The sequence below is a fragment of the Equus przewalskii genome, chromosome 3 (assembly GCF_037783145.1).
Source record: "Equus przewalskii isolate Varuska chromosome 3, EquPr2, whole genome shotgun sequence".
NCBI lineage: Eukaryota > Metazoa > Chordata > Mammalia > Perissodactyla > Equidae > Equus > Equus przewalskii.
Window position 1 is genome coordinate 17,637,806 of NC_091833.1, and position 21,652 is coordinate 17,659,457.

Here is a 21,652-nt window from a genome sequence, read left to right on the forward strand (position 1 = left end):
AATCCTCCTCTTTTTGCTGAGGAAGACTGGCCCTGAGCTAACATCCGTGCCCATCTTCCTCTACTTTATATGTCGGACGCCTACCACAGCATGGCTTGCCAAGCAGTGCCATGTTCGCATCCGGGATCCAAACTGGCGAACCCCGGGCCGTGGAATCGGAATGTGCGCACTTAACTGCTGCACCAGGCCGGCCCCTCACTGTGGTTTTGATTTGCATTTCACTTAACAACTAATGATGCTGAGCATATTTTCATGAGCTTGTTGGCCATTTGTATGTTATCTTTCAAGAAATATCTGTTCAATTCCTTTTCCCAATTTATTAGCTGGGTTGTTTGCTTTTTGTTGTTGGGTTGTAGGAATTCTTTATATATTCTGAATTTAATCCCTTATCATATATATGATTTGAGTTTTGACAAAAACATTTATCCATGTAACCAACATCCCAATAAAGGTATGGAGCATTTTCATTCTCTCAGAAAGTTTCCTTCTGGCTTTTCCAGTCATTTCTCCATCCCTAGAGTCAACTGCTGTTCTGATTTCTACCATCACAGATTTGTTTTGCCTTTTCTTCTTAAGATTGGCCCTGAGCTAACATCTGTTGCCAATCTTTTTTTTCTTTTTCTCTTCTTCTCCCCAAAGCCCCCCAGTACATAGTATCTATATGTATTATGAAATGAAAACTGGGCATATGGTAGTTTCTTAAAGTTTAGTGGCATGTGGAATCTGAAACCATGTCAATAAACTGTATTGTTACATTAAAATCCATTGGTATATCTTGCATTTAAATGGATCTTTTACTTATGTATGATTTTGTAACATTATGCATCAGTCATTTGACTCACTGAGTTATGTAGATCTTCCAAATATTGACAAATTTCATTATGTAACATTAAAAAATCATGTTTGTTAATATCATCACCAATCCCACTAGAAAGATCTTCAAGTGCTGGGAAGCTGTCAAGTTCACAGTGGCAGATATAAGTTTTCCAGAATTCTAATTTCTGCCTGGAAGCTCAAATGTTATAATTGACAACAGTTAGTATCACTTGTTTTCCTGAAATGACGTCTCACTTTGTTTATTTTTGAGAAAATGCCTGCCACATATTCAAGTCTAAATAACCATAGTATGTCAGGTTTCTTTTCAAGTAAAAGTGGTATTCCATAAAAAAGTGGCTAGTTCAGCTGACATCTCAAAAATCACACAAGTGTTTTCCCTCAAGGCATCCATCATACTTCAGTACTTCACACATACTTCCCATTTAGTCACACGGTATAAAAAAGACATGTACACAAGGATCAAGATTTAATAAAATTACCGTTTACTGCTTTTTCAAGGACATTCTCCTTTTTTGGCCATATACATTTTTTTATTTTTTAATTATTTTATTGAGGTCATTGGTTTATAACATTGTATAAATTTCAGGTGTACATTATTGTATTTCAGCCTCTGTATAGACTGCCTCGTATTCACCATCAATAGTCTAGTTTTCATCTGTCACCACACACATGTGCCCCTTTACCCCTTTCACCCTCCCCTGACCCCCTTCCCCTCTGGTAACCACCAATCTGTTCTCCTTATCTATGTGTTTGCTTGTATGTTTATCTTCCACATATGAGTGAAAGATCCACAAATGGATTCCTTGTGATATAGATTACATATCCTGGCAAATTCAGGATTGCTGAATTTTGTTCATGTGTGTGTTTTGAGAACTTTTGGAGACTTTTACTACATCCTTTAGGGTAATTAGAGAAACCCAAGCCTTCTGTAAAACCAAAGTTTGGTATCACTGTATTAGACCATATTGCTGTTTTTAAAAGGAAAATCTGATCTTCTTATGAGCTTTGGATGTAGGACCTTTCGCAGATGGGATAAGGGAGGAAGGAAGGCCTGTTTTCGCTGACTCTGCTGTTTATCTAAGCAGAGATCATAATATATCTACTGATGATCTCTTTTCAGAACTGGTGGAGTCTCTTTCATTGCAGGGATCTTATGCTGGAAAAATCCATTCCATTGGTGATGCCTTCAGAAATTTTAAAAACCTCCGATCCTTAGATTTATCAAGAAATTTGATAACTAGCCTGAAGGTAAGTTCTATGTTCCATGATGAGCCAGTTTAGCCCAACTTATTTTTTTGATGGGAAGAAATAAAAGATAGATAATGTCAGCCTGGGGAATATAGGACCTTCCTTTTAAATGTTTCCAAAATAAATTTTACTATTCACTGTAAAATTCTTTCAACTTTGCTTTATGTTTGAAATTTTTTGTTGTAAAATTTTGAGAAAAAATCCTTTTGTACTCAAGGAAAACTATATTAAACTATCACTGCCTAGTGCAACAGTACAATTTTTAATGTGTGTAAAAAAAATTAGGAGGATGGGCCGGCCAGGTGGTGTAGTGGTTAAGTTCACGTGCTCTGCTTCAGTGACCTGGGGTTTGCGGGTTCATATCCAGGCATGGACCTACACACTGCTCATCAAGCCATGCTGTGGCAGCGTCCCACATACAAAATAGAGGAAGATTGGCACAGATGTTATCTCAGGGCCAATCTTCCTCACCAAAAAAAAAAGTGAAGAACACATGTAAAAGTAGAGATTCTTAGTCCCTACTCTGAGAGAGATTCTGAGTTAGTAGATCTGGGGTGGGCTCAAGACATACTCAGGGGATTCTGATGATGTTGGTGCATGGAACACACATGGAGAAACACTGGCCTAGGTTGTTACTGTGGGTTTTTTCTAGGAGGGAGAAGAAATGGTAGTCTTGAAAACAAAAAAATTTCCAGATTAGAGAATGATAGAGCACAGGACAGTGCGGGAAAGTAGGCTGGAGTAGACTTGAGCAGAGAGTATGAGGATTAGCAAACACACAGAAAGAGCTCTACAAACATAAATGCACACACAAGGCGATGGAAGTTCTGTTTTTTATGTGGTAGACACCCAAATGGTGTTTCTCCCACTGTTCACATTTTGCCCAGCTAAGTACCTGTCTTGATGAAGCCCTTCTTTGCAAGACTGAAGGTAAAAGACGTACAAATGCTATCCACTATTGGTTAATGATCTCCTGGATTATTCTGCCAATTTTGCACTTCTTAGGGGATATTTGTACAACAACACTAGCCAGACCCAATCTCAAAGTCTAAAACTAAAGGCCCTAAAAGAGGAAGCCCAAGCAAGATCAAATTTCCAAGTACGACTCCAAAAGCATAAACTCCCAAGTTGAACTAGGTCTTTCGACTATTGGTAGCAGCCATTTGTATTTGGCCCATCAATTTCAGAAAGTATTAGTACAGAGTTGCTAAGTCTCCTCATATGTATTTTTACATGTTTGTTCTTTTTTCAGGCTAAAAAAGTTTAGTGAACATCGCTATAATTGTTTTTGTACTCCCTTTCTGTCCTCTTCTGTAAATTGGATGAAAAGCTGTTGTGAAGATTAATCAAATTGGCATATGGAGTCAAATATAACATATACAAGACTCCTGGTACAGTGGTTGGCGTACAGAAAGCACTTAGCAGATGTTAGTTTTCTACATTTTTTTTTGCATCTACAATTTATCTGCCTATATTCATGTCTAACAGCTCTGAATCATTTTGCTTAATTTTCCCAGGGAGGAAATACTTTGTGATTATTTCTAGTGTAACTTTGGGCAATATATGAATTCATGCCAACTGGGAAAATTGAGAAGAGGATAGAAATTGTTTCCTTGACGTTTACACTGAGAGACATTAACAGATTACTTGAGCTGGGGCATTAGACACATTTAAAAAGACAGTCCTAATGGTATACTGTCCTGAGAGTGGGGCCAAAGGCACTGATAATTATTCATAACCACTGACCCTTTCATAATATAGAATTAATGGAATTGAAAAAAGCCATAAAGAAATGCACCAAAGTATAAACAGTGTTCTATTCAGAAATGTTTTGTATACATCTTTGAGTTTTCTAAACTTCCTGCAATGAGAAAATGGTAATTTTAAATGAGAGGAGAATGATAATTTTATTTTATAAATACATGATAGAAAATAATTTTACCTTTCTGAAATAATTCTCAGTGACAAAGTTCCTTTTATGGTAAGCATTTTTACTACTAAAAGTATGTGATTATACATTTATGTGCATATTTTGAAACATTGTCCTGAAATTTAGTGTTGGGCAAAAGCAGCTAACTAGCCAAATACATGAAAACTAAACAATTATTTTCAATAGTAGGTTTCAGCGAAGGAGGAAAATCATGGCTTTTCCCCTCAAGTTTCCCAGTCCTGGTTGTACTGTTGCCAGTTAAGTGGAGAGGTGGGGTTGCTAAGTCCACAGGAGGAGAACTGAAGAAGGAAGAACATTCTGCTAAGGAGAACTGACTGATTAGAGGACACGGAGCTTTTTGGTGGCAGTAACACTGAAGGGGGAAACAGGGACAAAAGGGGTTCCAAACTGGTCCAGGCGGGAAGACTTGGAGATAGCATTGTTTTGTTTTCCCACATGGTCCATTGACCTTAAAGTGAGGCATTGAGATATTAAGACAACACAGCACGCACCCGCACACTTAATTTTTTTTTTAACCACACCCTTCTCCCTCAGAAACATCTCTTTTGCCTGCCTCCTTTCCTCTTGTAAATTGAGGTGTCTCTGGGGTCAGGAGAATGGTTGTGGCAAGGGTGAGAGAAGTGCAAGAGTGGCTCGGCCTGGCTACCACTGGAAAGGGTTGGATTGGGAGTATGATTGGGAGCAATAGAAGTAGAGAATTGACTGCAGATATCTGAATGTCAGCTTTTGTAAAGGAGGAAATGTATGATATCTGTGAATTATTTAATGTATAGAGCACCAGTGCCCATAGGCTGCAGTATTTTTATTCTCAGGCAACTAAATGGGAGTTTCAACCCTGCCTTTGTCATGGGTGACTTGGGTAAAATGTTTAAGGATGAAAATAGATATATTTCCACCTTTATCTTTGAGATTCCTAGTCCTTACCGAGGTGCAGTTTCATAATGTGGTCTTTTCCTTGCAGGGCATCCAGTATTTATGTTCACTCCAAGACCTGAATTTATATTATAACAACATTCCTTCATTAGTGGAGGTGTCCCGCCTACAGCCTTTACCCTTCCTCAAAGAACTAGATTTGAGACTCAATCCTGTTGTCAGGAAAGATACAGATTATAGGCTCTTTGCTGTGTACACGCTACAAACCCTGGAGAAACTGGGTGAGACCCTCCTTCTCTGTTCCTTGCCCCAGAATTTTTAAACCAGCTGCCTCCTAACCTCTTGGATGTTGGCCCAGAGAGTGCACTGGCAGGATATATTTGTTTATTAGTCAATATTTATGTAACTCTTTTGTGTTGGCAGGATGTATGACAAGTCCTTTTATTGTTTAGTGAATGACAATCTAAATCTATGATTTTATCAGTTACTTCCAGCTTTAGTTTTTCTTCAGTTGATGGTTTCACCACCACTTCCTCCCCAACAAAAAGTTTCCAGGTGTAGATTTATTTTTCCAGGTTCCCCCACTTCGCAACTGTTATTAGCAGTAGAAAACTAATACAACTCTTTGAGGCTTAGTTGGCAAGGAACAATAAATATTCCTTCAAGTGAGCTGGTCTATATTTCTCTATGATTTTATTGTTGAGTATACATTTCTTACTGATACAAAAGTCAATTTCACATGCCCTCAGGAAAGTTATTGTGGGGAAACTAAGTAAAGTCTTTCAGAAATAGTGTTAACTTTCAGCCTTAAGAGTAGGCCATCTGGATTATTTGCTGCCCAAGCTCTGCTTTCCTGCAGTGGTAGTGACACCTATGTGGCAGTTGTTGCTATGGTATCCCTGTAGTCTCCCTGAGTTACTACTTGCTCCAGTGACAACATAATAGCAATGTTTTGTGACCTGTCTCTAACGAAAGACGATGAGATTGGTCTTTAGTTTTTACTCTGTGAATATGGTTTTCTGACCCACTACTATTTACTCCAAAAAAGAAACATGCTCAGACCACGGTTTTTGCCTCCAGATGACAGAACTGTACGAGAAAGTGAGAGAAAAGCTGCCAAGCTGCATTTTAGTCAGTTGGGCAACAGTGAAAATTTTCTTTTAGAGGTGGAAAAAAGGTAAGAAGATTCTTTACAAATTTTTTTTAGTTTGTTCTGGACACACAGAGTAGTGAATTCCTGCTTAACATTCTTCATTTTCTAGCAGAAATCACCACAAGTTGTAAGAATCCTCAAATCAGGAATAAAAGTATCTATTCAATAAATTGAGATTTATCTGGGATGAGAATCTAGCCCTCGGTGGGAACATTTGTAAATTCTCTAAAGTTGTTTTTCGAAGCTTATGAATAGGGATACTATGAAATAACTTATCCCCGTAAACACTTACCAATCCTTTCTTGGTAGAGTTATAAATCAGCGCGTGGTCTTTTCCTATTCCCATCACCACGGGCAGCGTTGTTAGAAATAAATTTGTTAAAAGATGATAAGGGAAGCACTTCTCTACAAAACTAAAAGTAAACAGAACTTGAAGCTCTAAAGTATCTGTATCTGAAAGGTAGATTTTTCTACTTCTTGTTACTAAAATCCTATCAAAATAAGGTACCATATCTTCTACCCCAAAACCCATGCTTTAAAAAAAAGTAGCTTGGGGCCAGCCCGGTGGCGCAGCAGTTAAGTGTGCACCTTCCACTTCGGCGGCCCGGGGTTTGCCAGTTCGGATCCCGGGTGCGGACATAGCACTGCTTGATAAGCTATGCTGTGGCAGACATCCCACATATAAAGTAGAGGAAGATGGGTATGGAGGTTAGCTCAGGGCCAGCCTTCCTCAGCAAAAAGAGGAGGAATGGCAGCAGTTAGCTCAGGGCTAATCTTCCTCAAAAAAAAAATTGTTTTTTAATTAAATTAAATTAAAAAGCAGTAGCTTTATTAATTTTGGGAAATAGGAGTCCAATACAAACAACTTAATTCAGAAAAGTACAGAGAAAAATTAAAATCACCCCATATTCTGCTACCAAGAGTTAACTGCTAGTAATGTTTGGTATACGTCCTTCCAGACATCTGTGTACACTTGTAGATGTATCTATTAGTATTTTTTTCTGATGATAAAAGTAATACATGCTTATTGTTGAGAATTTGGAAAGTATAGGAAAAAACACAAGGAATAAAATAAGCAACTCGGGACCCGCCCTGTGGCCTAGTGGTTAAGTTCAGGCGCTCTGCTTCCTCGGCCCAGAGTTTCACTGGTTCAGATCCTGGGCACAGACATGGCACCGCTAGCTCATCAGGCCACACTGAGGCGGTGTCCCACATGCCACAAATAGAAGGACCTGCAACTAAAATATACAACTATGTAATGGGGGGATTTGGGGAGAAAAAGCAGGAAAAAAAAAAAAGACTGGCAACTGTTGTTAGCTCAGGTGCCAATCAAAAAAAAAAGAAAAAAAAAGTAACTCATAATCCCACTACCCAGAAATAAACATTAATTATATTATGGTAAATATCCTCTTAGTCTTAGATATATGTATGTATATATGTGTTTTGTGTGTATGTGTGTTTATATATAATAATAATATATAATATGTTAAATAAATATATAAATGTATTATTAATTAAAAATAATAAATATGTATTTATTTTGTAGTTTACTATAGAAGTACAGAGATGAATTAATGTATAACTGAATAAATTTTCTAGTATGGCAAATAATTGGTGCCATCATATTCCTGTTTAGTTACCTATAGTGATTGCAAAACCAAAGGCAAAATATTATGCAAGTGCCCAGTATTAACATTAATATCTTACAGGCTCTCCAACCTTCAGTGATGGTTTTTTTTTAAGCCTTTCTGTATCCCAGTTCCCCCAACCTATAAAATGGAAATAATAGATAATAGGTGAGCTTTTATGATGAAAGGAAATGGTGGATATAAAATGCCTGGCTCATAGACTAGGCTGTACTTCCCGATCTTACTGTACTACATCAGTCAAGTGCAAACACTTGCTTTTCTCATCTGTTTTTCTAACTAACGGCTGTAGTTGTTTCCACTATAATTCTTGGTGGCAGAATCTTCCTTTCTGTGTCCTAACTATGAGTTTTTTAATTCAAAAGAAAATATCTTATTCTGTCAATCATTCAGACCTAAGTTTGTTTCAAGAAAACAGAGTGCATAAGTTCTGAATTTTCTGGCTTTCATACTTTAAAGGCTGGACTATAGTGTCCTCTCTCATTATTCTCAGCAGAAATACTATGGCTTTTTAAAAAATGGCTTTAACGGAAATATTTGTGAAATTAATATGTTCTAGAAAATTTGAAAAAGCATCTGATCACCATGAATTAATGTTTCTGGATAGTATTTACTGGTGATCTCAGAAACCCCCTTTTTGTTGTTTGGTTTTTTTTTTGAGGAAGATTAGCCCTGAGCTAACATCTGCTGCCAATCCTCCTCTTTTTGGTGAGGAGGACTGGCCCTGAGCTAACATCCGTGCCCATCTTCCTCTACTTTATATGTGGGATGCCTACCACAGCATGGCATGCCAAGCGGTGCCATGTCTGCACCCAGGATCTGAACCGGCGAACCCTGGGCTGCCAAATCGGAACGTGCGCACTTAACCGCTGTGCCACCAGGCCAGCCCATGAAGCTGCCTTTTGAGTTTTAAATACAGTCATACACTGCATAACAATGTTTTGGTCAACATCAGACTGCATATTACAATGGTGGTTATATAAGATTAGTGCCATATAGCCTAGGTGTTTGTAGGCTATACCATCTAGGTTTGTGTAGGTACACTCTATGATGTTTGCACAACAACAAAATTGCCTAATGATTTGTTTCTCAGAATGTATCCCTGTTGTTAAGTGACACATGACTGTAAATTATTCTATGTGGCAGCTCTAGGGAGAAGACAATGAAAAACTCTGTGACAGATGAGAGCTCTGTATCAAAAGTCAGTGCTGACGTTAACAACAGGATTGAAACTGGTAAGTTTTCTCTCTCTGATTGCAAAATGATTAAAACATCAGTTGTTTTAGCTTTTGTGGGCAATCTTGGGTAGGATGAAGACAAAACAGTTGCAAAATAACATAGATTTGAAGCAAGCACAAGATTTTCTGGCTGTGTTTTCCCTCCTTTCTTTCACTGCCAGAAGGGCCCTATTTATTGAGCAGTCCTAAGCCAGAACCCATCAAAGCACAGGCTGTACTCAGTTCAATTTTATTTACATCACTTTGTATCATCAGTACATCCTGAAAATTGCATTCCCAGTCCCCTGAGCATTGCAAAGGTGATTGATTCATTAGTCAGACTCATGACTCATCTGCATCAATGCAGCTCACACCCTGGGCCTTCTGGGCTTCTCCATCTTGAACCTTTGCAGCTGCAGAATCTCTTGTATTTGTGCTATATTCCCGGGGAGTGTTGCCTGTAAGCAGTTGGTAATCCAATATGATTAAAATGGTTATGCCACATTAATGGTCGTGCCACAGCAGAGGAGAAAGCTTTCCACTAGAGAAATTGCATGCAATGGACGTTTATGGATTAACCTGGCATTCATCAGATGACCTTTTACTTGAGAAAACTTAATTCTGTGTCAAGGCTCTGTCCCTTTGAAGGATCTATTGAATTATATACAAACTCTAAAAATTAATCCCTAAAATCCTAGCAGTAACTTTAATAGATTGAATATGTAGTTTAGACTTTAAAGGTTTTCCGTTGATAGCATATAGTATTTTATATTCCTGACTTCTTATCTATCTATGTGGATAGTTACTGACAAGTCATTTTCATGGTGTTTAGTAAATAAGCCATAGTGAGGTATGATTTTTATTTTCTTTTCTTGGAAGTCTCAGTGCACATAAGTCACGGAGAATGAATTGCCTTATTTCATTTTAAATAGCATTTTTTATATTTCAAAAATGATGAAATTCAATTGTAATAATTTTGGAAAATACTGAAAAGCATAAAGAACAACATTTTAATCACTCGTAAGCCTGTCCCCTAAAGAGAATCCCAGTTAATAATTTGGTATACAGCCTTCCTGTCTTTTTTCTAGGTATAAGCATTTATATGTCTATTTCCAGAAAGACAAAGATACATTGAAGCATAATTTTCCTCTTTTTGTGTGAGCTGAATTAAACTTCATTTATGTAATATCATGTCACTAGCACACACAAAGATTCACTCCGTGAATTAAAATGTTTTAAGGTGCACGATCTCGACTGAGAACAAACTGCTTTACTAGACACAGGACCCATTTCTAAAGGTTCTTGGAAGCTCCAGCTGTTGCCTGGATTTCTTAAATATATTAAATTTATTTTGCTACTTTGAAACATTAAAGAGCTTTGCTTTCCACTGAAAATTAAGTTTGTGCTGGATCCCTGGGGAGTGTTGCCTGTAAGCACTGTTGGTAATCCAGTGTGACTAAAGTGGTTACGCCATGTTAATGGTTGTGCCACAGGCTAGGAGAAAACTTTCTGGAGAACAGTTCCCACTTGCTCAGTTGTTCAAAAGAGTGGTTTCCCACCAATCATTTAGAATGGGCAGGGAAACTCCGCTTTCTTGGATCCTCATCCTATTCTCCTAACCGCGTAATCTTTGACTCTTTCAAAGGTTCCTCTCTCTTTTTCCATACACTGAAATAAGCATACCTAGGTTGTGTCTTCAGACTCTCTTCTTTCTTTACTCTTTGCCCTTATTGATCTCATCTATTTCCACAGCTTGCTTTATTTCCTCCCTGTAGATGACTCAAATATATTGGTCTAGCTTTGACGACCTGTACCAGTCTCTCTCTGCACCAGCCCCCCATTTCTGTTGACCAACTAGTAATATACACTTGCAATAACCATTGGATAACTTTCCAGCCCCTCAAGCTAAACACGTTAAAAAAAAAACAAAACAAAAACTAACCCCTTTCCTCCAGCTCTAAACAGCTCCTAGGGTTTCATCAGTGTTACCATCACTTTCTATTACTCAGATTCAGAACTATAGTGGGGTTTGATGCTGCTCCTCCCCTAAAGCCTAGCTGAATGTTCATACCCTATAGTATGAGCCACAGTCGACAAGCCTTCCTTTCCCTTTCCTAATAGTCTCTCTCTCTCTCTTTTTTTTTTTGGTGAGAAAGATTGTCCCTGAACTCACATCTGTGCCATTCTTCCTCTGTTTAGTGTGTGGGATGCCACCACAGCATGGCTTGATGAGTGTGTAGGTCCATGCCCAGTATCCAAACCTGTGAACCCTGGGCCACCAAAGCAGAGCACGCAAATTTAACCACTGTGTCACTGGGCTGGCCCCCTAATAGTCTCTTAACAAGCATGCTTAATAGCTATCATTTACTGAATATAAACTCTGGGCCAGGCCCTGTACATTATCTCATTTAATCCTCACAACAACCTTGAAGGTGGTTATAATTATCCTTGTTTTACAGGTGGGAAAACTGAGACCCAAAGAGGTGAAATAACTTGCTCTAGTTATACAGTAAGTGGCAGAGCTGGGATGCAAACTCTGGTCCATCTGTCTTCAAAGTCCTCTTAACCATTACACCATACTGGCTCCCAATCTCTTCTTCCTTCAGTTCATTTTGTGCTTTCCTGTCAGATTAATTCTCTTAAAACTCAGCTGTGATAATTATACTTGCCTGTCGAAAACGTCCCTGGCTCCCACTCACCTACTAAATTAAGACTCCTTAATCTGACATACAAGACTCCCCTAAACTCTAGCCACAGTTTCTCTCTTCAGTCTAACTTGAAACCTTATCTCCTATTTCTCAACTACAATGTCCAATGCTTCAATCAAACCAAATCACTCCCTCCTTCTCAAATAATTCTTCCTTTCTCCCTCCTCTGCCCCTGAACAAATGCTGTCCCTTCTGCTTGGAATGCTTTAATCAAAATCCTGCCCTTTCTTTATGACTCAACTCAAAGCCCATCCTTTTTAGTGAAACTTTTTTTATTCTTCAACCAAAAAAAATTTTTCTCGGGCCGGCCCGGTGGTGCAGTGGTCGGATTCGCACATTCTGCTTCTCAGCGGCCCCGGGTTCGCCAGTTCAGATCCCAGGTGCGGACAAGGCACTGCTTGGCAAGCCATGCTGTGGTAGGCGTCCCATGTATAAAGTAGAGGAAGATGGGCACGGATGATAGCTCAGGGCCGGTCTTCCTCAGCAAAAAGAGGAGGATTGGTAGTAGTTGGCTCAGGGCTAATCTTCCTCAAAAAAAAAAAATTTTTTTTTCTTTTTTTGTAAACCCACATAACTTATCCTCCAGTACATATACTCTGGAAATAGAAAATGCAACAATTCCTTGAATCACTTGCAGCATCATTAGGAAAATGAGACAAACATGAAAGAGCTAAGTAACACAATTCAAGGCAGTGTATATGAAATTGTCAAATGAGTGATGCAGATCAGTATTCCTCACACTGAGGGTTGTGGACTACTAGTCCAGGGATACATCACAGAGGTCCACAGGCAGAGTGAGACCCTTTAATTTTGTGTTTTTGTTTGAAGCAGTTGTGAAAAATATTTAAAAGATGTAAAGGCAAAAAAACTCTTTTGCAGTATTAGTCTCCTATTTGAAAAATAGTCTTTACTTTTTAGAGCAGTTTTAGATTCACAGGAAAATTAAGCAGAAAATACACAGAGTTCCCATATAGCCTATGCCTCCACACACAGCCTCCCCCACTATCCATGTCCAGCACCAGGGTGGTACTTTTGTTACAACTGATGAACCTACACTGATACATCCTTATCACCCAAAGTACATAGTTTACATTAGGGTTCGTTCTTGGCATTGTATATTCTATGAGTTTCACAAATGTATAATGATGTGTATCTACCATTTTAGTACCATACAGAATAGTTTCACTGCCCTAACTTTGTGCTCCTCTGGTCATCCCTTCCTCCCCTCTAATTCCTGGCAACACTGATCTTTTTAATGTCTCCATAGTTTTCAGGGTTTTTTTTAAAATTTTAATTAATTAATTAATTAATTAATTATTGAGGAAGATTAGCCCTGAGCTAACCTCTGCCACTAGTCCTCCTCTTTTTGCTGAGGAAGAATGGCCCTGAGCTAACATCTGTGCCCATCTTCCTCTATTTTATACGTGGGACGCCTGCCACAGCATGGCTTGATAAGCAGTGCGTAGGTCCGGGCCTGGGATCTGAACTGGCGAACCCCAGGCTGCTGAAGCAGTGTGTGCAAACTTAACCGCTATGCCACCAGGCCAGCCCCTCACTTGTTTTTATTGTGGTAAAATACACATAACATAAAATTTACCATATTAACCATTTTTAAGTGTATAGTTTGGTGGTATTAAATACCTTCATAATGTTGTGCAACCATCACCACCATCCATCTCCAGAACTCTTTTTATCTTATAAAACTGAAACTATATCCATTAAATGATAATTCCCCATTTCCTCTTCCCTGCAGCCCCTGGCAACAACTATTCTATTTTCTGTCTCTATGATTTCTGTCTCTGTGATTTGATATAAGTGGAATCATACACTATTTGTCTTTTTGTGACTGGCATATTTCACTTAACATAATGTCCTCAAGGTTCTTCTAGGTTGTAGCATATGTCATAATTTCCTTCCTTTTCATGGGTGAATGATATTCCATTGTGTGTATACACATTTTATATATGTGTGTGTGTATATATATATGTGTGTGTGTATATATGTGTATATGTGTGTGTGTGTGTGTATATATATATATATACACACACACACTACATTTTGCTTATCCATTCATCTGTTGATGGACACTTGGGTTGCTTCCATGTTTTAGTTATTGTGACTAATGCTGCTATGAACATGAGTGTACAAATATCTCTTCGAGACCCTGCTTTCACTTCTTCTAGGTATATACCCAGAAGTGGAATTACTGGATCATATGGTAATTTTATTTTTAATTTTTTCAGGAACTGTCATACTGTTGTCTATAGCAGCTATACCATTTTACATTCCCACCAAGAGTGCACAAGAGTTCCAATTTCTCCACATCCCTGCCAATGCTTGTTATTTTCCGGGGTTTTTTTTTTTTTTTCCATAATAGCCATCCTAATGGGTGTGAGGTGGTATCTCATGGTTTTAATTTGCATTTCCCTAATGATCAGTGATGCTGAGTATCCTTTTATGTGCTTATTGGCCATTTGCCTATCTTCTTTTGGAAAAATGTCTATTCAAGTCCTTTCCTCACTTTTGAATAGAGTTGTTTGTTTTTTTTGTTGTTGAGTTGTAGGAGTTCTCTATATATTCTGAATATTAGTCCCTTATCAGATATATGATTTGCAAATATTTTCTCCCATTCTGTGGGTTGCCTTTTTACTCTGTGGATATTGTTTTTAGATGCACAAAGTTTTTAAATTTTCACCAAGTCAAATTTTCTATTTTTTCTTTTGTTGCTTTGGTTTTCTTTTATTGCTTGGTGTCACATTCAATAAATCATTGCCAAATCCAATGTCATGAAGCATTTCCTCTATGTTTTATTCTGAGAGTTTTATAGTTTTAGGCCTTATGTTTTGGTCTCTGATCTATTTTGAGTTAATTTTTGTATATGGTGTTAGGTAAGGGTCCAACTGCATTCTTTTGCATGAAGAATGGGGGATGGGTAGCTGCTACTGTGCTAAGAGTTGAAATTGACCAAAGTTAACCCAAGTTTACCTTCCTAGCTTTCCCCTGGAAGTTGTAACCCTTCAGTAGACTCCAGAGTTCCAAAATAGTTATGTCAGACAGATTCCACCAGTGCAGTTGTTGCCTAGGTCAGAGACAGATGCAGGTGCTTCCTATTCCACCATCTTCCCATCTTCATAGTTTTGCCTTTTCCAGAATGTCATATAGTTGGAATCATACAGTATGTAGCCTTTTTAAATTGACTTCTTTTACTTAGTAATACGTACTTTTTTTTTTCTGCTTTTTCTCCCTGAATCCCCCCAGTACATAGTTGTATATTTTAGTTGTGGGTCCTTCTAGTTGTGGCATGTGGAACGCCACCTCAACATGGCCTGATGAGCAGTGCCATGTCCACGCCCAGGATCTGAACTGGCGAAACCCCGGGCTGCCAAGGTGGAGCACGCGAACTTAACCACTCGGCCACGGGGCCAGCCTCTAATATGTACTTAAGTTTCCTCCAATGTCTTTTTTCTTTTCTTTTTTTCTTCCTGAGGAAGATTTGCCCTGAGCTAACATCTGTTGCCAATCTTCCTCTTTTTTTTCCTTTTGTATGTGAGCTGCCACAATAACATTGTTGCTGACAGACGAGTCATATAGGTCCACGCCCAGGAACTGAACCCTGGCAGCAGAAGTGGAGCATGCTGAATTTAACTACTAGGCCACTGGGGCTGGAGCATCCATGTCTTTTCATGGCTTGATAGCTCCTTTCTTTTTAGTGGCTGAATAATGTTCCATTGTATGGATGTACCATGGTTTGTTAATCCTTTCACTTACTGAAGGACATCTTGGTTGCTTTCAAGTTTTGGCAATTATGAAAAAAGCTGCTAAAAACATCGGTGTGCAGGTGTTTGTGTAGACATAACTTTTCAACTCCTTTAGGTAAATACCAAGTGTTTATTTTTGTAAGAAACTGCCAAACTGTCTCCCAATATAATCTGCTTTTTAAAACATCTTTTTATAAAGTAAGTTTCTTAAATTGAAGTTTCTCACACTGGATTCATATTCTTTGAGTTTATGAGAATATCATATTTGAGAAATACTGATGGGGATGGGCACATGCTGCAGAAGCTCAGAGTGTGATAGGAGCTGATGGGGAAAGGTTTTGTGGCAAAAATGGAAACAAAGCCATCAGTCCTTAAAGGCTATAGAGTGGGATGGCCTGAAAGGAGGAGGAAGGCTTCGTTGTCAGTGGGATTGGTGTGAACAACTATGTGAAAGTGGTAATGAGCATAGCAGGTCATGGAGACAGTTAGTGATTATCTGGTTTGAGAAGAAGGTTTGTATTGGGTAGAAGGTCAGATTACTGAAAAGCAATGAATGCCTTACTAAGTATAGTTAACATTTATCCTGGGATGTTTGCATATAGTACACATATATTCTGTGAGTTGAAAAGGGCCTTGCTCACTCTTTTAGTCAACTCCTTTGGCCTTTAAATAGAATCACACCTAAAATATACTGATCTAATGAATATATTATTTTAAAATAGCAAAAAAAATTCACCACAATTGCCCTCAGTGGCTCATTCCTATGTCTGGCAGATGTATCAATGTCTTTTTTTTTTTTTAAAGATTTTATTTTTCCTTTTTCTCCCCAAAGCCCCCTGGTACATAGTTGTATATATATATTTTTAGTTTTAGGTCCTTCTAGTTGTGGCATGTGGGGTGCTGCCTCAGCATGGCTTAATCAGCAGTGCCATGTCCATGGCCAGGATCCAAACTGGCAAAACCCTGGGCTGCTGAAGCAGAGCACGGGAACTTAACCACTCAGCCACGGGGCCAGCCCCATTGTCTTTATAACTAATTGAAATCCATCCCATTTCAACCTGTTGGTCCTTGTCTTCTCTTGGTTCAGCCATGATGGTGTTTTAGTTTAGTAAAAATCAGGCTTGGAATAGCAGAGACCTCACAAAATAGTGGCTTAAATAAGATAGAAGTTCATTTCTCTCACATATAGAAATCCAGATGTTGGGCAGTCTAGGGCTGTTATGAGGGGTTGAAGAGGTGAATAATGGATATGGTAGGAGGCAGCTGGCAATCTCTGCCTAGTAGAAATAAGAGCAATTCAGCAAAAAAGCGTATATTTATTGGCAGATCCTGCGTTAGAGACTATACATGTAAGGAAATGACACAACAGTGTCAAATCTTCAGATACTCCCAGTCTGAAAGGATTTATCACAGCCTATTAGGTTACAAGTCAGGCTGAGAAGAATTCAACTGTGGCAGAGATAAAGAACCTTGGGGGAGAGGCAATAGCAGTTAATATTGACTGGGGAACTGGGAAAAGGCTTCATAAAAGAGGAGACATCTAAGTTGGGTGTTCAAATAGAATTCAGTGGGCATGGTTGGGTATTCAATGCAGAGAGAACAGCAGCAGCAAATACAAGTGTGGCAGATTAGGTAACTGACTCAGTTTGTGGCTGGAGCTAAGGTGCTTAACTAAAGCCAAGTTGCAAAGGGCCTCTTTACAAATCATTTTCATTTTATTCTCTTGAAAATGGGAAACAAAGATATTTTAGATAGAAGGCATGATTAAATGTGTGATTTAGGGAGATAACTCAAGCTAGATTTAGTTAGATGGGCAGCAATTAGAGGCAATAGTCCAAATGGGAGATAATGAGGACCTGACCTGACATAGGGCAATAATAGCAGTATGAATGCACATGAGGAAGTACAAATTGATTAAATGCTTGAGGATATGAGAAGAAAACCTGGAGATAAAATATTAAGTATTTTTACTTGCAATGTTTTGCTAGGGATTCCAAACTTCAGAAGATTTGAATTTCTGAATAAGAGACATATCAGATATTTAAGGGGGAAAAATACAGGGTTACAGGCAGTCTGTTCATGGTGGGGAAAAAAACCCACCGATTTATTTTCATGGTTATCATATCTGAAATGGTTACTATATATTAATATTTCAAAAGTCAGGGATTATGTTGTTTTCATTGGGGATTAGCAACTTAAAGGAAATGGTTCAAAGCTTCATTTATTTTGGAGACTAGTACTTGACGAGTTATTTCTGCTCTTAAAAATTTATCTCAGTGTAGTCTAGGGTGCAAGATGTTTCTTAGAGATCAGCACCAAAAGGAAGAGGAAGAAAGAGGGTTGAGCAGATGGAGAGCTCTAGAGTTTGGACTCCCCTTCAGAATGTCCCATCCCAGGCTAGTCACTGGATATGGACTGCCTCCGGAATGGCATGACATCAAGATGTAGTTCTCTATACCTGGGGCAGACTCTGAAGAGCAAAGCAGCTCTTGTTGCCCATAACTTGGCAGTAAACCCTTTCTTGAAAGGGATCTGGGAAGTGCACCTCTGTTTCAACCTCACATGGATTGCAAGGTTTTTGGCCAAATGTGTGAAGTAGGGCCTCATCCAACTACGATTACTGGTAGCTGAAGTAGCCAACTATTAGTTTTTTGCACCCGTATCATCAATATACAGCCATTTCTCTGTCATTACAAATATTAAACAATTTTCAATTGTAAAACGATAGTGAATTATGGTCCTATCACATTCATTATGTGGGTGTAAAACCTGGACTAGACAACAATGTCATAACTACATTTGCTTTTGGAATTAAGTGATGGGTATATTTTACATCTGAATAAAAAGAAGAAGAAATTGAACTTTAAGACAAGAAAAATATTTATCTCAGAATACACATTGCTTCTTTTTCCACGTTTTTCCCAGTTGTGGTATATGACATGCTTAGTCATAATGGCAGCAGAGTGAGGTGTCAGTTTTTATTTTTCAGGAGTGAAGCTATATCTTGCATATGACACCAAAGGAAAAATATATGAATTAGACTTCATAAAGATTAAAAACTTTTGTGCTTTAAAGGACAATATCACAAAAGTAAAAAGCTCACAAAATGGGAGGAAATATTTTCAAATCATATGTTTGACAAGGGTCTAGTATCCATTCTGTATAAAGAACTCTTACAACTCAATAACAAAAAGACACACCAGTCAATTAGAATATGGGCAAAGGATTGAAGAGACATTTCTCCAAAGAAGATATACAACTAGCCAATAGGCACATGAAAGATGCTCAGCATCACTAGCCATCAGGGAAATGCAAATCAAAACCACAAGAAGATATCACTTCACATCCACTAGGATGGCAGAATCAAAAGGACAGATAAGAAGTGATGGCAAGGATGTGGAGAAATTAGAACCCTCATACATTGCTGGTGGGGAAATAAAATGGTATAGCTTCTTTGGAAAACAGCTTGGGAGTTCCTCAAAAAGTTAAACATAGAGTTATCATTTGACCCAGCAATTCCACTCCTAGGTATATACCCAAGAGAAATGAAAACATATGTTCACACAAAGATTTGTACAGGAATGAAAGCAGCATTATCTATAATAGCCAAAAAGTCCATCAGCTGATGAACAGATAAACAAAATACGACATAACCATGTAAGGCATATTATTCAGCCTAAAAAGGCATGAAGTACTGATACATGCATAATGTGTATCTTGAAAACATTATGCTAAATGACAGAAACTAGACACAAAAGGTCAAATATTGTATTATTCCATTTACATTAAATGTCCAGAATAGGCAAATCCATAGGGTCAGAAAGTGTATTGATGGTTGCCAGGGGCTGATGGAGAGGAGAGAATTGAGAGTGACAGCTAATTGGGTTTCTTTTTGTGAGATGAAATTAGATAGTGATGATGGTTGCACAACTTTGTGAATATACGAAAAATCACTGCATTGTACACTATAAAAGAGTGAATTGTTTTGTGAATTATATCTCAATTAAAATAAAGATTATCCCCTCCAAAAAAAGTGATTCCATAGAACCTGGTAATGTGGTAATTGAGATTTGAGCTGAGTGAGAGTGAAAGAAAAAGTTTCTATCCTGAGGGATTGGGTGAGTGAGTAGTAATGCCAACACTAAGATGCGGGTTGGGGTGGAAGTGGGGGCCACCAGCAGAATTAGGCCTGGAAGTCAAGATAATGAGTTTGGTTTAGAAAATACTGACCTTTTAGTCGTATATGGGGTACTGTTTTGGGGGCAGTTTGAGAAACTTAGGTCTGGATACTAAAAGAGATGTTGACGAAAATAATCCATAACCAATCTATAAATGAAAATTTGGGAGAGTTTATTCTGAGCTTAAATTTTAGGATTATAACCCCGGAGAGTCTTTCCACAAAGGAACAGAGCACTCCAAAGAAGTGGGGGTATAAGGGTGGTTATATACCTTCAAAGAGGGTGTTTCACATATGATTGAAATGTCCCTCCCACAATAGTCACAAGATTGCCCTGTTGGCACAGCACTTGATGGACACAGCAGGTAGTGGGTCTGCTATCTTGGTGGGTGTAGCAGGAGGCAAGTCTATTGTCTCCAGCTGGGCGGTCACAGGTGAGCGCAGCAATCAGCTTCTAGCCTAAGGAAAGATGCTTAATCCTTAAGGAGACTCCAAGTTGGGAGGGGGAGGGAAGTTGCACCTTTATCTCAAGGGCCTTTGCTCTTGCCATAGGGAATCTCTAAAGCAGGTATACAATGCATGCTCAGCGGCCTCGGTCAGGCCCTTTTGGAAAGACAAGGTCAGGCCAAATTAGGTTTACACCAAAATGGCTTCCTCGTATATTCCAATATATCCCATTACTTGCCATTTTTATTTGACGGAGAGATGAGAGTTAAGAGATTTAGGATTAGTGTCATCCAGATTTCGGTAATAGCTGAAACCAAAGAAAAGGTATGACAGTATTCAGCAAAGAGTTTGGACCTTGGGGGATTTGCTTGAACCACGAGGTTAGTTGAAAGAAAAAGAACCTGTGAATCTGAAAAGGAGGATTAGTGTGATAGGAGGAAAACCAGGGTGGAGCAGGTTTTTGGACATCTGGGAAGTATAAGTGTTGTTCTGTAAGATAAGGGTAAGAGGAGCCCTGAAGCCAAAGTCACAGCTTACTCACCATTCTCATTCTCTACTAAGAATCAGATTAAAACCAGCCATTTCTCCTTCACCTTGTTTTTTCTGTGTTACTACTGCGATAGGAACCAGAGAACATAAACTTTGAGAGCTTATGTCACTTTGAGAAAAGTAGTTCTGTCAAGTACAATGATGGAAGAGCGTCTTGTGTTGAAGTAATAGGACATTTCAGTCCTAGAAGGCAACTCAGAAATAGGAGGCATTTTAGAGCCCCAGATGGACTGAGAGGCTGGATTGTCAAAAGGCTGGCTTTATTCACTCTGTATTGTCAGTTGCCCTGGCTTATAGTAGCTTTCTGTTGCCAGAGCCTGCAGATGAGAACTAGCAGAAGAGCACATTGTTTGACTAAGGTCCAAGTTTTTGAAATTGTCTTAATTCTTACACAATCTTGCTAAGGAAAAAACCTCCCTAAACAAACAAGCAGACAAAAAAGAGAAACTCTTATTTTCATCCTGGTTCCTCCAGAAGACCCCAAATCCCAGAATTATACAATTAATAACTATTGATCAAGAATGTGCAAAAACTTTTGTTCAAGTGTTTTAATCTAATAAATATCCTAACTAGCTGGGGTTTTTTTTCTGAAGAAGATTCACCCTGAGCTAACATCCATGCCAATCTTCCTGTACTTTTTAGAATGTGGGCTGCCAGCACAGCAAAGCCACTAACAGAGCGGTGATCCACACCTGGGAATGGAACTGGGGCCGCCAAAGCCAAGCGCGCTGAACTTAACCACTGGGCCACCAGGGCTGGCCCTAACCAGCTCTTTTTGATAACAGTTTCCAGGTTACCAGGACTAGGATATACTTTTTGTTTGTTTGTTTTTCCTTTTTATTCCTAAAGTTGTTTCTCTAATTATAAGCAAAAAAATACTGGGAGACCTAAGGATTCAGCATTCTTCTCTATGATCGTGACTAGTCTTCCTATGGTCCTGATTAGTGTTTCTCTTTTTTTCAAGTGAGGAGATCCAGGCAGAAGGAGGCTGATTTGAAATGATGAATCACTGTAGACTGCTTATTAGAGCCCTGGAGATATGTGATGTCAGGAGACTACTGCAGGCTATCTCCTTCTGTAGCTGGAGA

General features: G+C 38.7%; 1 protein-coding gene across 5 annotated transcripts in view; it reads left to right on the forward strand.

The window, feature by feature from the left end:
* The window catches only part of LRRC36 (leucine rich repeat containing 36), a 66,805-nt gene that overhangs the window by 16,407 nt on the left and 28,746 nt on the right, over positions 1–21,652 (forward strand). For all 5 annotated transcript variants that reach the window (XM_070612124.1, XM_070612126.1, XM_070612125.1 and 2 more), the window contains exons 2-5: positions 1,958–2,085; positions 4,998–5,190; positions 5,990–6,086; positions 8,855–8,943. In XM_070612124.1, coding sequence (XP_070468225.1) covers positions 1,958–2,085; positions 4,998–5,190; positions 5,990–6,086; positions 8,855–8,943 — 507 coding nt within the window. The remainder of the gene's footprint in view (positions 1–1,957; positions 2,086–4,997; positions 5,191–5,989; positions 6,087–8,854; positions 8,944–21,652) is intronic.